We start from the raw sequence: 17,500 nt of genomic DNA on the forward strand, positions 1-17,500 counted from the left end.
TCGTCTGCTGGTGAAGTTCAGGTGTTGCTGTGGCGAGGGGGCTTGGGGGGTGGGAGGGTTCACTTAGTGTATTGGAAGTTTTGATTGTGTGCGCGAATGGCTGTAGGAATAAATGAATTAATGTATCGAGATGTTCTTGCGCGTGGAGCTCTAAACCTACCACTTATGTCTGACCTTCTGCTATTAATGTCATCATGTAGTGGGTGTCTTACGTCGGTCAAAATTGTTATTAGTCTGTCAGTCAGTTTTCTATTGTGCATGTCGCTAAAGGTGTCTTGTCTTATACCCACCACCCCACCCGCTTTCCTAATGACTTTTTCCAACCTGTCTTTGTCATGTTTGGTCAGGTTTCCCCCCCAGCACACGGCTCCGTATGTTAAAACACTACAGACAACAGATGTGTAAAACATTTGGAGCATCTGCTTGCATACATTAAAAGATTTCATTTTTCTAAGACAGTACATGCGACTGTTGCTCTTTTTAATGAGTGCAGTTGAGTTTTCATTCCAAGACAGCTTATTGTCGATTATCACACCGAGATATTTGTATGAGTCTACTTGTTCGACCACTTCATTTTTTGTGATGATTTTACTTAAAGTTGATTTCTTTTTTCTGAAGTCGATTACAAGCTCTTTGGTTTTGCCAACATTCAGCTCAAGGAAATTTTCTTCACACCAGTTCACAAACCTGTCAATTTCTCTTCGGTAGTCAGTGTCATCGTCATCAGTAATAAGTCCTGTCAGTGCGGAGTCATCTGCAAACTTAACGAGGGGACACGAATTGGTCAGACTTCTGCATTCAGCCGTGTATAAGGTAAAAAGAAAAGGCGAGAGGACTGTACCTTGTGGTGCACCTGTGTTTGTGAAAGAGACAGTAGACATAAAATCATTTAATTTTACAAACTGAGGCCTTTTAGTAAGATAGTCTAAAACCCATAAAATCGTCGGAAAAGCGAGTCCCATGTGCATCAGCTTTTTTGCTAAGAGGTGAGGTTGAATTGTATTAAAAGCACTAGAAAAATCAAAGAACATCAAGCGGACACAGGTATTTGATTTGTCTAGGTGTTCATAGATTTTGTTCAAGACAAACAGTATTGCATCATCCGTACATCTGTTTCTCCTGTATGTAAATTGCAAGGGGTCTAAAAATGGTTTGACAGACTCCTGCAGATAGACAAGTATCACTCTCTCAAAAACTTTCATCACAGCAGATGTCAGTGCTACAGGACGGAGGTCATTCATACATGAAACATGTGTTTTCTTAGGTACAGGTATAATGCAGGAAGTTTTCCAGATAGATGGTATTTTGCATTCACTAAGAGACTGATTAAAAATAATTGTTAAAATCTGGTAGAGCTGAGCTGCACAGTATTTCAGTGTATTTGATCGGATCATATCAGGACCAGGTGCTTTGTTTAGTTTCACTCGTTTTAATTGTGAAAGCACTTCCTCTTCAGACACAACAATGCATTCGTCCTTCTTAACATTTAAAATATCACTTAAATCTTGTCTTTCTGCGCTAAAATCGTGACAATCAAAACGAGCAAAAAAGTCATTCAATTTGTTTGCTTCTTCTTCTGATGATGATAAAACCGTTTCTTTCCCCCCCTTCCTACCTTTGTATCCACTCATTAGTTTCATCCCTTCCCACACCCCTTTCATGTTGTTGCTGAGTAATTTGTTTTCTATTTTCCGCTTATAGTTTTCTCTGCCCTCTTGCAAGTCTTTCTTAACCTGTCTTTGTGCTTCCCTAATCTCTTCTTTTACCCCTCCCTTAAAAGCACTTTTCTTAGCATTAAGAGTACCTTTGATCCGTTTCGAAATCCAGGGTTTGTTATTGGCAAAAATTTTAACATCTCTAGCTGGAACAACACAATCTTCACAAAACTTAATGTAATCTGTAACTGTATCTGTTAATTCACATACATTGTCCGTGGCCTCAACAAACACATTCCAGTCTGTGCACTCAAAACAGCCTCTTAAGGTGTCAAACGAGTCAGCTGACCAGTCACGCACTGACACTTTCACAGGCGGCTGACGTTTCACTAAAGGTCTGTAACGTGGCAACAGATAGGTTAGGCTGTGGTCAGAACGTCCAAGGGGTGGCAGCTGTACAGAAGAATAAGAATCCGGTACATTAGAATAAAACAAATCAATTGTCTTGTTCTCGCGGATTGGGACAGTAACATGCTGGTAAAAATTTGGAAGTGTCTTTTTAAGAGAACAGTGATTAAAATCCCCGGTTAAAAGTTTCAAAGAGTCAACCTACAGACTGGAGGAATCTAGTGAACAGTTCTGCGCTACAATGACTCCTCACAGTTAAAGCAGAAGAAGAAGAGCTTGGGTTTAATTAGTCATGTGTTAAGAAACTCTAGGGTGAGCTGGACAGTACAAGGTCTTCAGAGAAGAATCCCCCTCAGTCAAGTGTTTCGGCCCTTAACTCCTTACAGTCTAAGGGAGCCAGGCCACACCCAGGTCATGACTCCTGGATGCCCTTGTATTGCCGCCTTTTTTTCCTGGTCCTCAGCAGGTTCGAACCCGCGCCTCCAGGGTGGTCGCCACTTCAGGACTGAGTCACCTTTTCTGGCAGACGTTTTAATCACTGAGCTATCGTACGCCTAGTTGAGTAGGGAAAATTTCATTCCTCCTCGACCAGATCCAACTGGAACTCTTTTCTGCTGTTTCTGCCATTGCCTTGAGAGCCCATGTTCTCTCTGTGCCAGAAATCGACAGCTGTTTCATGAGGCTGTAGGCAGATTCGCTCACAAACCCACTTGCACCAATCTCTGTGGCGAGGACTTTGGCTTGGAAGCCAGATTCTCTCAGGCTGCTGGCTAGACTAACATGTTTTCTATTCATTTAATTGGTCGTGTTGTTTATTATTAATTGATTATGTTGTTCACGTTCAACTGAGCGTGTTGTTCAGGTTTAATTATTGGTCATAATTTTTGGGATCTATTTTCAATTATGTTTGAGTTTAATCGGTCATGAGGTTTTGGTTTTTTATTGGCTATGTTGCACGAGTATAACTGACCATGATAAGTTTAATTCTGCATTATTTTTGTTTGACTTGAACTTGTCATAATGTTTGGTTCATATTGTTTGGATTTAATAGGTGATGTTGTTTGCTTTCAATTGATCATCTAGTTCGGGTTTAAGTAGCCACGTTGCTTGGATCTAATTGATCATGTTGCTTCAGTTTAAGCAACAATGTCGTGCTTTTTGTTTAATCTCGTGCTTTTTGTTTAATCTGTCATTTTCTTTAGGTTGAAGCGGTCATGTTGTTTTTGTTGAACTGGTCATACAGTTTTAGGTTTTAAGTGATCCATATTGAAAAGCGAGATATGTGCATCAGTATGGTGATGGTGTGAACTATTCTGGTAGTCGTTTTGCTTGGTTTGAATTGGTCATGCTGTTTCGGTATAATCTCTCATGTTGTGTGGGTTTAATTATTTAATTAGTCATGTCCTTCAGCTTTTGTCTGTCATGTCCTTTGGCTTTTAATTAGTAATGCTATTCTGGCTTAATGTTAAGTTCGTTGGGTTGAACTGGTCATGTTCTTTTAATACGATTGGTCATGTCTTTCGTGGGAGGGGAGGGGGCGGGAGGGAAAGGTGAGGGGGGGTGGGGGGTGGGGGGGGTAACTGGTTTTTGGTGTTTTGGGTTTAATTGACCGCGCTGGTTTTTCACTGATCATTACAGCATGGAAAAGCGCGATATTTGACGTCTGCCGGATAATGATGAGAAGAACTCTCGGTGTGCAGGGTGGGAAGGAAGAACACGGCCTGTGTAAGTTTTCTTCTGGCCGGAATCGGCCTGGTCAGTTCTGGGGTGTGCATGGTGTTCAGAGGTGAGACTTGTTTGTCTGTGACAGGCTTGGGTGAGTTTTGGGACTAGCCCTCACTTGCCCGTCCATGCCACAGTTGTTCTTGAAATCTTGGACTTTTCATTGTTAATCTTTCAAATCTTTGTTAGATTGTCCGATATTTGTTGTTAAGACCTTTATTTTACGCCTATGTGTTTTAGAATTGGAAAGTTATTCTGTTAGTCGGTTTGTTGAATTGTCCAACTGGGTTGTTGTTATGACGTCTATTTTATAGTTTTAGAGTTGGAAAGTTATTCTTTTAGTCAGTTTGGTAACTTGTCCAACTGGGTTGTTGTTGTAACCTTTATTTTACGGCTATATGTTTTAGAGTTGGAACGTTAATCTTTTAGACACTTTGTTGTTAAGTTAATGTTTTGAATGGTGTGTGTGTGTGTGTGTGTGTGTGTGTGTGTGTGTGTGTGTGTGTGTGTGTGTGTTTATCACTTTACCTCATCTCTTTCCCTCTTTTTCCATGTCTAATATCACTCTATGTGGATAGACATTAATTGAAATTGAACATCCATGCACGTGCCAGGCCACAACCGCGCCTTAAGATACATGCGGAGAAATCCATATCCGCCTTTATAACACCACCCTCACCCTACCCCGCACCCCCCAACGCCTCAGCGCCATCCCAAAGCAGCAACGCTAACAACAGCAGCAACATCAACAACATAAAACAAATAACAATGGAATCAAAATGAAAGAAGAGCTTCGCATTATCTGAGAATTCGAATGATGGACCATAAACAGTGATAACAAAACATAAGCAACTCCAAATATAGAGAGCATGACCGGTGTTTCCACCTTCGTCCTCATTATCAACCACCCCCATCACCATCACCACAACCACCACCATCATCATCATCATCATTACCATCATCATCACCATCACGTTCACGACACGTGGTCATGGTCAGTGCGAAGTGACCGTGTGTTTCAGACAGACCAGTGGTGGGCAGTTTGTCCGTGGCCTTCAGCATGCTGGGGGTGGTGGGAGCGGCGGGGGCCTTTGGTCTGGTCTTCCTCTACACTCCAGAGCTCTTCCCCACCAACATGAGGTGATGGGTCTTGGAGGGATCCTGTCTGCTTGGAGGGAATGAGGAAGGGCGCGGGGGTCCTACACGCTCACACGTTCTCAAACATAGACATTTGCTATTTTCAATTACACACACACACACACACACACACACACACACACACACACAAGCGTGCGCGTAAGTATATGACATGTACACAAACTTTTTGTATGATTATGCCTGCCTACACACAGACACAGTTACACAGGTACACTGTCTATCCCTCTTTCCGCTCACCCTCGACTTTCACTGTCTCTCCCGTGCCTCTGTCTCTGTCTCTCCCCTGCCTCTGTCTCTGTCTGTCTGTCTCCCCCCCCCCCCCCCCCCCCACCCCTCTGTCTCTGTGTCTCTCTCTCTGTCTCTCTCTCTCTGTCCTCACAGGGAATAGGGGTCAGGTCGACCGAAATGTGAACCCGCACACACATGACATTTCTGACAGGAACACACTGAGTGACACAGACACAGTCAGTCACAACACACACTCTCCAGTTTAAAACACTTTGTCTTTTTGTTCATGGAACATCAGTGGTCTAACATCTAAACTTTTGGACCCTGACTTTATAAAAATTACATTACATCATTTGATGTTTGTACTTTGTTAGAAACGTTTACGTCTCCTTCGTTTGACTTCAGTATTCATTTTCGTGAATTTCTTGTTTTCCATTCTCCAGCGAGTAAACTGTCCAGAAGAGGCCGCAGTTCTGGGGGAACTGTGTTACTGATAAGAAAATCTTTGTCTGACTTTGTTAAAGAAAATAAAACGAACATTGAAAATGTGCTGTGTGTGAGATTATACAAACAGCTATTTAAATTTGATAAGGATCTGATTTTCATATCTATGTATAATCATCCTATAAATAGTGTTTATTATAAAGACTGCACTTTACAAATGCTGGAACAATTTTTGGTATCGTTCTACGAGCGAGATGATGATGTTCACTTTATTCTTGCTGGAGATTTAAATGCTCGTATTGCGGATTGGTCATTACAGACAGATGATTTGAGTGATTTTGGCTTTTTTTGTTGATGATGAGAGTGATTTTGTTAGAACATGTCAAGATAAGGTTGTAAATGGTTTTGGTAAATCGTTGATAGAATTTTGCAGTACTTTTCAATTCACTCCTTTAAATGGCTTTATTGATGGATATATTGAAGGAAAATTAACCTTTTTGACTGTAAATGGAAACAGTACTATTGACTTTTTTTTTTTTTATCTTCTACAGGTATTATTACGCAGATGGTTAGTTTTAAGGTAGTGAATAGAGTAGAATCGCAGCATATGCCTGTCGAAGCGAACATCATTAGCAATTGTGAAAAACCTAGTTGTCATTCTAGCCAGGAAAAAGTGTCGTTTCAAAAAGTAAAATGGGACCCTTCAAAAGCAGAAACGTTTTTAAGAGAAATGTCATCTGCTGATACGCAGACAGCTCTTGAAGATGTCAATAATGATATTAGTGTTGATGTGGAGTCGGCATTGTCCAAATTTGTGGCCATTATATTCAATGCAGCTAGCTGTATGAGTCAAACGGTACAGTGTGGAGGGGAGGGAAGGAGGACAACTGGCAGTCCGTGGTTTGACACACAGTGCAGGCACTACAAGCGAGTGGCCCAGCGTGCGCTGTCTCGCTACACACGATCAGGGGAGGCAACGCATGGGATTGCTTACCGAAAACACAGAGCTTTCTATCAGTCTGTGCTTGAAGACAAAAAGAAAAGTTATAGAAATACATTAAGGGAATCTTTGTTGGAAAACAGATCAAATAGTAGTTCATTCTGGTCTACTGTAAAGTCAATCAGGCGAAAACGCAGAAATCAACCGAATATTCCAATCGATACATGGAAAAAAACATTTTGAACGTATCTTGAGCCAGCAAAATCAGCTGAACGAAAATAGTGAAGTTCACTCCCCTGACCACGAAGAAGAAATATCGATATCAAATGAAAATGTAGGTGAATTTGAAATCCATGGTTTGGACGATGACATAACAATTGATGAGGTAAAATTTGCATTACGAAGACTAAAAAACAGAAAAGCTGCTGGTTTAGATGTTGTTGCGGGAGAGTTTTTAAAAGCATCTGAAAACATAATAACTTATTCAATCATCTTTTTAATGTAGGCTTTTTACCATCAGATCGGACTCGTTCAGTCATTATTCCACTTTTGAACGAGAGGCAAGGCCTTCAAGACTCACTTGTGAGATACTTTAAAAAAAATCCAAGCTTTTTATGTATTTAGTATAATTTCAAAATGTAATGCTTAAGATGAGAAAGATCAGTTTAAAGGACATTAAGTCCCCTTGCATAAATTACAGAGTAATTTCCTTTTTCTTACTATCTGCACCAAAACGTTTGCAAAATAAATAAAACGTCCATGCTTAGCAAAAGAAATTCCTGTTTGAACAAAAAATCATAATAATGACTGCTCTTGTTGTTGGGTCAGAATATCAGATCAAAGTGCCAAGTTTAGAGAATACAAAAAATATAACAGTAAATGCAGTTTGCATATAATTAGGCTTCATTTTTTGTGCCAATCCCAGAGGTTCAGTATTGTTTTAAACAAGATGACTGGAAAGAACTGAATTTTTCCTATTTGTATGTCTGATTTGGTGTCAACTAACAAAGTATTTGCAGAGAAAATGTCAATGTTAAAGTTTACCACGGACACACACACTCACAGACAACCGAACACCGGGTTAAAACATAGACTCACTTTGTTTACACAAGTGAGTCAAAAAAGGCGATGCAAACAATCTTGAAAATTATAGAGGCATTTCCTTATTAAGCGTAATTAGTCAAGTTTTCCCATCAATACTAAACAGGAGGGTTGTACGAGTGGGCCGAAAGTGAAGGTAAAATCTCGGAAGAACAAGCTGGTTTTAGAAAAAAGCTACTCTTCGATCGATCATATATTTACCATCTGTAGTATTATCCAAAAATGTTTAAATGGAGCAAGGAAGAGCAAACTCTATATTGCTTTTATAGATTATGAGAAGGCTTTCGACTCAGTTGATCGAAATAGTCTTTTGGGCAGTAAACAAGATAAGAACATCAACCAAAATGATCCGCTTTTTAAAAGCAATGTACAGTACAGTTCAGTCCTGTGTCCGATGGGGGCCCTATGTTTCAGAATTTTTTGATTGCCCTACAGGAGTAAAACAAGGATGTTTGTTGTCTCCCTTGCTTTTCTCGCTTTTGATTTCAGAAGTTGCTGACGAGGTGACTAAGAATGGAAAACACGGTTTTCAGTTTTTGCCAGGCTTACAAGAAATATTTCTGTTATTGTTTGCAGATGATATTGTCTTGCTGTCATCGTCACCAGCAGGTTTACAAAATCAATTAGATAATCTTAACAAAGCATCTAAGTCTCTTGGACTGACAGTAAATTTGAATAAAACGAAAATAATGGTTTGCAGAAAGGGTGGTTATCTGTCTAAAGCAGAAAAATGGTATTACGATGGAGACAAAATTGAAGTTGTAAACAATTATAGATATCTGGGTTTTATGCTGTCTACCAAGATATCTTTCATTTCTGCACTTGAAGAGTTCGCTGGCAGGGCAAAAGGGAGGGTGGTTGAAATTATGAGAACAATGTGGAGTCTTGGCAATATGGACAGAACCGTGTTTTTTTAAACTCTTTGATGCGTAGATAAAACCTATGCTATTTTACGCATCTGAAATGTGGGGAACAATGCGCTTCAAAGCAGTTGAGTGTGTCCACTTGTTTGCTTGTAAAAGATTTTTGAGTGTTAGTCCCAAAACCCCAAATGTAATGATCTATGGTGATCTTGGTCGATATCCATTATACATTGATAGTTGCATCAGTACTTTGCGATACTGGTTTAAGCTAAATCAGATGTCTTTATCGAGAATTCCGAAACAAGCGTACCTAATGAGCGTAAATAAGATGACATACAATGCTGATATGTCTTCGAGAAACTGGGCAGATAGACTGAAACATTGCTTAGACATTTATGGGTTTTCAGAAGTCTGGATAAATGGCGGGGTTGGGGATGTAAATACTTTTCTTAAAATGTTCAAACAAGTCATGATAGATGGCTTTAAACAGGATTGGGCAATCAAACTCAACGGGAGTAATCGTTATGAAACATATAGGTCATTCAAATCCTTATTACAACCTGAAAAATACTTATCTCATCTTACCATCAGTAAATTTAGATTGGCTTTTATTAAGTTCCGTGTTGGTATAAATGAATTAAAGTAAATCAGCGTTATCGTGATGTTTTGAAAAACTGCCCATGTGGTGGTAGAATAGAGAACGAACTACATGTACTAACAGCCTGTCCATTATATAATGATATTAGAAAGAAATATTTGCTCAAGCATAAGCAAAATATTATAAATCTGTCATTATCATTTCTGCTGCAAAACGAAAGTTGTAATGTGACCAGAGATGTTGCAATGTTTGTTTTTTTATGCATTAAGACTGAGAGAAGAGCACTTTCAGCCCTAAACAGAAATATCAGCCTTGTGCTGTTCATTTAGTTTACTTGTTCTCAGTGAGCTCATTGTTTATTAAGTGGATTGTTTTCGTTCTTTCTATTTTACTTCAGTTAAGCTGTGTGTGCTAACGTGCACCCAAAATGTATACAGGTCGGTGACCTTACATTAAAATTCTTGCGTTTTTGCGTTCTCTCTGTCCTTGACACTTCGCTCTCTCTCTCTCTCTCTCTCTCTCTCTCTCCATATATATATATATATATATATATATCCCTCCCTCTCACATAGGGAAAGAGTATGGAGGACAGTCTTCACATTTAAGCCCATGGCACCGACAACTCTAGGTAGCATCGGGCTGCAGGCCGAAAAAGACCCACCTCCGTTGGGAATCGAACCCACGTCCTCTCAGCCGTCAGTCCGCCATGCTTACCAGACTGGTGTGTGTGAGAGAGAGAAAGAGAGAAAGACAGAGAGGCAGAGAGACAGAGACACAGAGAATGATACAGCTATGAACAAGATCATGGCAAGTTTCATAATATGACGAATGAGGAAATCGATCGATGATAGATGAGTAAATCGATGGATGACTGATGAGGAAATAGATGATGCCGGCAATGACGATGACATACATGCGTCACAGGCAACAGGCTCTGGGTGTGTCTTCTTTCGCTGGCCGACTGGGAGGGATGCTGGGGCCTTTTATGACAGACTTGGTAAGTGTGTGTGTGTGTGTGTGTGTGTGTGTGTGTGTGTGTATGTTGTTGTTGTTGTTGTTTACGTGTGTGCGTGTGCGTGCATGCACTCTGAGTTTGTGTGTGTGTGTGTGTGCGTGCTTGTGTGCTTGTATGTGTGTGTTTGTGCGTGCGTGCGTACGTGCGTGTGTGTGTGTGTGTGCACGTGCACGCCATCATGCGTACAATGCTTGTCTTTCTCTCTTTTAAAAGCCATTCCTCACTTCACATCAATTTGAGTATTTCCTAACACTGTCCTGAGCAATAGTTATTACCTTGAAAACCCCCTGATTGAGATTAACTTGATGTTGTTTATAAAATTCTCTATTCTTTCTTTCTTTTTTTCTTTCTTTAGATCTTCCCTCGTTACTCCTTTCCTTCGATGCACACTTAATCACTTTCTGTCTTTATTTTATTCCTTCCTTGATCAACCTTCAGCGAATAAAAGAGATAACACAAAATACCAAATAGAATATGTCTTTCCCATGTCTTTAATCTATTGATTCATTGATTTATCGATTAACTAATTGATGGATTATCAGTGTGACTGGTTGGTGGTTATTTCCAGGCGGAAGTGTCCGTGTGGGCACCAGGGGCGCTGGTTGGCAGTTTCTGCTTCCTGGTGGCGATCCTCTTCCGGTTCCTACCGGAAACCAGAGGGAGAGAAGTACCACACACGATTACCGACATCAAATCCTGGAGATGAGTAACCTGCCCTTGCGACCACTGGCTGCACTGTGTTGGCCTCTGCCTTTTTGTGTGTGATTCTGTCGTTCCCCTGGTTTGATCTGGACATTCTTTATATATGTGTGTGTGTGTGCATCGTTTTTTCCAGGACAAGCGAGGTCGGAACAGTTTTATCATATTTATTTGCTTTTTAGAACAACTTCATAAATGATATTCGTCATATCAGTGTTTCGATTTACAAACTGACATAAATGAATGCTACTCACCTTACTCTCGTTATCGCATCAGTGACCATCTTCGTCTGTCAACGAAACTCTCCGTTTTTCACGTACCCAGCCCTCTCTTACCGTCCGACCTCTGCTCTCGCAGTGCAACTGTCACTATGGTGAACGTCAATAACATCAGAGCGTTGCTGTCAAAAAAAATCAGGGCAAAAACAATTCCGACGACACGATGACACGACGCAGTGCATCATCAGCCTGGGCATCGGCAGAGCAAAGACAAAAAGAGGAACCAGAGCGGGCAGACTTCGCCGTCTGTGGGGCTCTGTCCCCTGCACTGATCGTCCTGTCTCCGATGTCAGCCCTGCTGTTGCTGTGACTGTCACTAACAACCTCAACATTTGTGTTCAAGCTGACACCTTTACTTCCCGTGACACTGTCCTCTCTGACACTGTTCCAAAATGTGGTGTATCTCCCGTGATTGGCCCTGGTCTGCTTTCTACCCCTTCCACACCTGTCTCAACTCCCGGACCTTTCTCTGCCTTCCCACTGTCCTCCACTGCTCAGTCACCATCGTCTCCTTCCGTTGCCTGTCTGTCTGACTCAGCTGCTTCACCATTAAATTCCTCTCAGCCTGCCTCTGATCTCTTTCGTGCCTGCCTGTTCGTTGCTCAATCTGTCTGCACTGATAAAAAAAAAACTGACTATATTTCTGATTATATTTTTGAAAACGATTTTGATATCGTATTTCTCACCGAAACCTGGTTGAATTACAAGGTCACTGACCCAAGCTTAAACAACTGACGTCCCCTGGATACAAAACCAAGTAACTTCCTCGACTGTCTCGTAGAGTCTGGCATCGCCATCGTCTATAGAGACATCTTGGAGTCTTCCGTTTCCTTCTCCAATAACCACGCCTTTACACATGACACTTTTGAAATGCTCGAAGGCACACTCAATGTTCCCGGTCACTCAGTCATCTTCTGTTGTCTCTATCGTCGTCCTCCTAATCGAAAAACAACCTAACGTCTTCCCTGTTTCACGATGAGTTCCGAACATTGATTACTACAACCTTCGTTCTGGCAAACTTATCATCATCGGAGACTTCAATTTTCATTTCGACAACCAAACTTCCACTGATGTAAAATGCCTATGTATATCTCTGTCATGTCCAATCATTCTCTCTCTCACCTCTTGCAGAACCAACTCACAGATCTGGCCATACGTTGGACTGGCTCATGACACGTGATTCTGATGCCATGATTGCGTCAGTGACTGTAACTGACGATCTCTCTTCCGACCATTCTGCTGTCATATTCTTGCTTAATATTTCAAAACCTACCAGAACCAAAACATCCGTAACTTGTCTCAACCTGAAATCCATCAACATTAACACTTTTTCTTCTCAAAGTGTTGAACATTCTTCCACCTTTCCTCCAAAAAAGAAACTGCAGCATAAAACGGCCACTGTCGTAGTAATTTCCAAGATGGTGTTTGTCCAGCACTCCTGTCCAGAGAGAGAGAGAGAGAGACGCAGATGATTTATTCAACAAGGCCATAGCCCCATAAGAGTGAGAGGCGATTGTAACATATGTAGATATCACCGTAACTGGCAATACGCATTCAACAGTTTACACATTTAAACTATAGAAATCGGGACAATATTATTTCTTGTAACTTAAAAGCTCTATATAAGTACAATGCGAATTTCCTCATCACATCGACATCAGACGATGCCATCAATAAAGAGAATTTAAACAAACACTAATTTTTACAGGAATATTATACAATACAGGACACTTCAGAACAATATGAACTTCGGAGAGAGAGAGAGAGAGAGAGAAGCATGTCTATTGTTAGATTTGTACAGTCATTGTTCACATAAAATCTTCCGCTGTTGGACCTTTCAGCCGCCTTTGATGCAGTCGATCACTGAATTCTCCATTCACGTCTGCAACACCATTTCAGTCCAGTACTTTTCATCATGTATACAACTTCACTAATACATCTCACTGTCTAACAGTATTATAGATTTCAGCAATTCTATTGAAGCTTTTCTTTTTCTTTTTAATGGATTTCGGCATGCCTCAGGGGTCTGTGCTGGGCCAGTTAATTTTCATATTGTAAACAACTAATTTATCTCATTGGCTCACACATTGTCATGAAATGTTTGCAAATGACGCACCACTTAGGCATTCTGATTCTCGTTCAAATTACAACCATCTTCTTCAGTCTATACACAGTGAGCATCTCCGCTTCAGTCTATACACTGTGAGCATCTTCGAGTTTGTTGTTGTGCAGCAGGAATCACATGTGATGTGCCTTGTTTACTTTCATAGTTTCATCTTATGCTACATCATGTTGTGTTTCCTATGTGCCGTTCAGTATTTTGATTGAGGGAGATGAATAAAATAATGTACTGATATCTTACATTTGTGCTTCACTTCATACATACATACACACACGCGCGCTCGCGCGCACGCACTTACTCTTTCTCTGAAACCACTTTCCCTTGCACTTAACCACCGCTCCCCCACCCACACAAACCCTCCTCACCCCACTCCCAAAAGGATATTTAATCTTTTGACCCGTGTTTGGGCATAGGGATGCAACTAGCAACATTGGTAGTATACATCCAAAATTAAATGAAACAGCAATCAAAGTGATGGAATTGGTGATAAAAACAGATAAACAACGATCACATCTTCCCATTTTGATGAATTTCCCCACTTTCAAACACATTGTCCTCCCAGCTTTCAACAAACTGCAAAAATTAAAACATGATTTCGGATTTTATTTTTATTTATATATATATATATATATATATATATATATATATATTTAGTAACTCATTACGAAGATCTGCAAACTTTGGGCATTCCATATTCAAACACTCCACTGTCGGCCGCCGCTCTTTCTCTGTCTCTGGACCTTGCATTTGGAATGAGCTCTTCTTCCCGCCTCCCCCCCCCCCCAATCGCCCCGCCCCCCCTGCCCCGCCCCCCACAGCCCCCCCCCCCCCCTCCCCATTCGCTTCTTCAGGTCTTTCAAGTCTGGCCTAAAAATCCACCTCTTCCCAAGATAGCCTCCCTTCCCTGCCTCTTCCTTGTTTTCAGCTTTTCAGTTAAGAGCAATGCATGTGTGTGACTGACTGGTGTGAAAGCGCTTTGGTTTGTGTCTGCGCAAGATTTAGCTTTATATGAATACTTGTTTATTATTATTATTATTATTACAATATCGCAGTTGCGACAGGTATACAATTCACGCGGAATAGTGTTATGTCCACCGGTCTCAACAGTAATTTATGACAAGTACATGTGAAGTGTATTAATGATATGTAACAATGAGGTACGTTGGAAATATACCTTTCTATTTCAGAATTAGGATTAAAGTTTCTATAAAAGAACACTTCATTACTATTTTACAAGGCGTTCCGCCACATTCGAATACAATTATTTTGAAATTCCTGCTTGACCTTTAAATAATTCATAATTTTTTTTGTTGTTGTTCGAAAATGACTGTGAATCCCATGCAGAATCAAATCCAGATTCTTTTTAAATACTTCTGATGGAAATTTACCCATGGTGACGTTAAATACCCATCCTTATACTGATCAAACAAAATAACATATGATTTACAGGACTGCTTCTTAGATTTGTAACATATTTGTAACATATTTGTATTTCTTTTTATCACAACAGATTTCTCTGTGTGAAATTCGGGCTGCTCTCCCCAGGGAGAGCGCGTCGCCATACTACAGCGCCACCCATTTTTTTTGTATTTTTTCCTGTGTGCAGTTTTATTTGTTTTTCCTATTGAAGTGGATTTTTCTACAGAATTTTGCCAGGAACAACCCTTTTGGTGCCGTGGGTTCTTTTACGTGCGCTAAGTGCATGCTGCACACGGAACCTCGGTTTATCGTCTCATCCGAATGACTAGCGTCTAGTGGAGGGGGAGAAAATTTCGGGGGCTGTGCCGTGATTCGAACCAGCGCGCTCAGATTCTCTCCCTTCCTAGGCGGACGCGTTACCTCTAGGCCATCACTCCACTAGATGATACTCTTATCATATCAGTCCAAAAGCTGATCAATATTGTCTTCACCAGTACTGTCAGGATGAACGTCTGTTTTCCTGCAAACCACGTGAGTCATAGAATTTACATTCAGTCGGATTACATGTTTGAAAAATTCTAATTGCAAGGAGGAGGAGGAATTTTGTTTAATGTCCCGTCACACATATCGGTGATTGAAGACATTTTGTTAAAGTATTTATGAATACATTTGAGTATTATCGGTTAGAAGGGATGGGAGATGTGAATGAATGGAGGGTTGGGGGAAACTGGGCAAATGAGGGTGAAATGAGGGTGAAATCTGAAAAAAAAAATTCTAAATACAATCACAGGAAATTACTTAAAGGACTTCGTAAAAGAGAAGTCGTTAAACTGACAAGCGATTGCAAGACTAATTGCAGTTTCTCCAGGATATATCTACATTTTCTTACCCCCCAAATATCACACCCATACAACAAAACCGGTATTACCGTGGTAATGAAAAGTTCCTAACAAATTCCTCATCCTGCCCCTAACTCCTCTCTCCTCCACTCTCCCACTCCCCCATACATTTCACACACACACACACACACACACACACACACACACACAGACCTTGCTGACATGCACACACGTACAAACAAGCACAAGGACGGACACACATACACTTACACGTCACACACAGTGAGTGTGTGTGTGTGTGTGTGTGTGTGTGTGTGAAATCCAGAGAAGGTGGCCAGTTTTTTTGTCGGGCTCCACAACTTTGTGGTCCTCACCAGCTTTTTGATTGGCGCGGAGGCGGAGTGGGGGTGGGAGGTGTGGGGGTATCAAACGGAAGCTCTTCCCCAACTTGAAGTCAAGGGGGATGGAATCAGACCTTTCTGATGCGGGCACAGACCAGACTGAGACCTGTAACTGACCCGAAGATGAAAGAGACGAAAGGAGACAGAGAGGAGACAGAGAGATGATGAAGCTGATGAGACTGACTGAAAAGGCAGACTATGGGGTGTAGACGATGGTGACTGAAAAACGATTCTGACCGGATGGACAGAAGGGAAGAAAGAAAGAAGGAAGGAAAGAAAAGAAGAAAGAAAATAAGAATCATAGAAAGAAAGAGAAAAAGAGAAGAAAGAAAGAAAGAAAGAAAGAAAGAAAAGAAGAAAGGAAGTAAGACTGATAGAAAGAGAAGAAGAAGAAGAGGGAGGCGGCGACAACGACGACGACGACGAAGAAGAAGAAGAAGAAAAGTAGAGTACTTGGTTGTACAAGTGATCTTAACAGCGTTTAGTTTGCCTATCATTGCATATAGTTCCCAAGGTCTAGTTTAGCGTATAGTCTTGAGGAAATTATTGGGCATACATACATACATACATACATACATACATACACGTCCACATTTCTGCAGAGGGAGTATAAACACACACCAATCTTATCTTTTTATTACACAACAACGCAGTCACTGATCACTGAAATTTACGAGAACTGTTGCAGTACCAAGGAACACAAGAAACATATTTTAGAGCCGTTCTGTTTATATTGTTTCATCTGCAACTGACTGATAATATATATATACGTGTGTGTGTGTGTGTGTGTGTGTGTGTGTGTGTGTGTCCGGGCTAACACAAACAGCACAGTATATCGAAAATACGAAAAATGAACCTGTACATAAATAACCAAACCTCAGATACTTTGAGAGAAGCATATAGCAAACAAAATCCTGAAAAATTGCCTGACCATTGCATTGTATGTTTTGGATAATTTTATAGTCACAAAATCCGCTGTCATTTAGACATATGCGAATCGTTTCTTTGCCCAACGCTCGGCTTATATCAGAGACTTGACATAAGCTGATAATTAGGCCAGCAGCAAAGTGAGAGTTGTACGACCAATGGTTTCTGCACTGCAATGGGAAGTCATTTACAGCTTTGTTTTGTTGTTGTTGTTGTTGTTTTGTGAAGAAATGTGACCCTTGATTTAAGAGTCAAGATTGCACTGGCTCTTAGTTCTGCAGCCTTGTGGGCTAGTTGGCCATTGGGAACCATCCCAACGCCGACTGTCCTTAAACCCTCTTAGCCAGGAGAGTGGGGGATATATATTTTGGGCAAGACACTCTCCACTATGGTCAAAATTAATTCTACCCCAGATAGTCAGCACAGCAGATGCTTCTGCTGTTCTGGTGGTCATAGTCAGCCACGACTGAGTCATACATATATATATATATATATATATATATATATATATATATATATAAATCCTTTCTTTCTGAGGCTATCTTCGTTGTTTTGGTAACGTAAAGTGTTTGAGTAAGTGCTGACACAATAATGACGTAATCTAAATTTCACATGAGCAAGTAAATATGGACAAGAAAATCTTTATCTGAGGAATGATTTCTGTTTAATATCCTGTCACACAT

The 17,500-nt window shown here is 40.7% G+C and overlaps 2 protein-coding genes across 2 annotated transcripts in view; one reads left to right on the forward strand and one right to left on the reverse strand.

Moving 5' to 3' along the window:
- The window catches only part of LOC143297057 (solute carrier family 22 member 7-like), a 30,438-nt gene extending 17,776 nt beyond the window's left edge, over window positions 1-12,662 (forward strand). The window contains exons 11-14 of the mRNA XM_076609229.1: window positions 3,764-3,849; window positions 4,808-4,925; window positions 10,042-10,114; window positions 10,701-12,662. Of these exons, the coding sequence (XP_076465344.1) occupies window positions 3,764-3,849; window positions 4,808-4,925; window positions 10,042-10,114; window positions 10,701-10,838 (415 nt within the window). The 3' untranslated portion in view covers window positions 10,839-12,662. The remainder of the gene's footprint in view (window positions 1-3,763; window positions 3,850-4,807; window positions 4,926-10,041; window positions 10,115-10,700) is intronic.
- A 3,849-nt stretch (window positions 12,663-16,511) lies between these two features.
- The window catches only part of LOC143297279 (solute carrier family 22 member 7-like), a 22,875-nt gene continuing 21,886 nt past the window's right edge, over window positions 16,512-17,500 (reverse strand). The window contains exon 12 of the mRNA XM_076609546.1: window positions 16,512-17,500. This exon is cut by the window's right edge and continues 219 nt beyond it. The gene's annotated coding sequence lies outside the window, so the exon portion shown is untranslated.

This window comes from Babylonia areolata, chromosome 22 (assembly GCF_041734735.1).
Source record: "Babylonia areolata isolate BAREFJ2019XMU chromosome 22, ASM4173473v1, whole genome shotgun sequence".
Classification (NCBI taxonomy): Eukaryota; Metazoa; Mollusca; class Gastropoda; order Neogastropoda; family Buccinidae; genus Babylonia; species Babylonia areolata.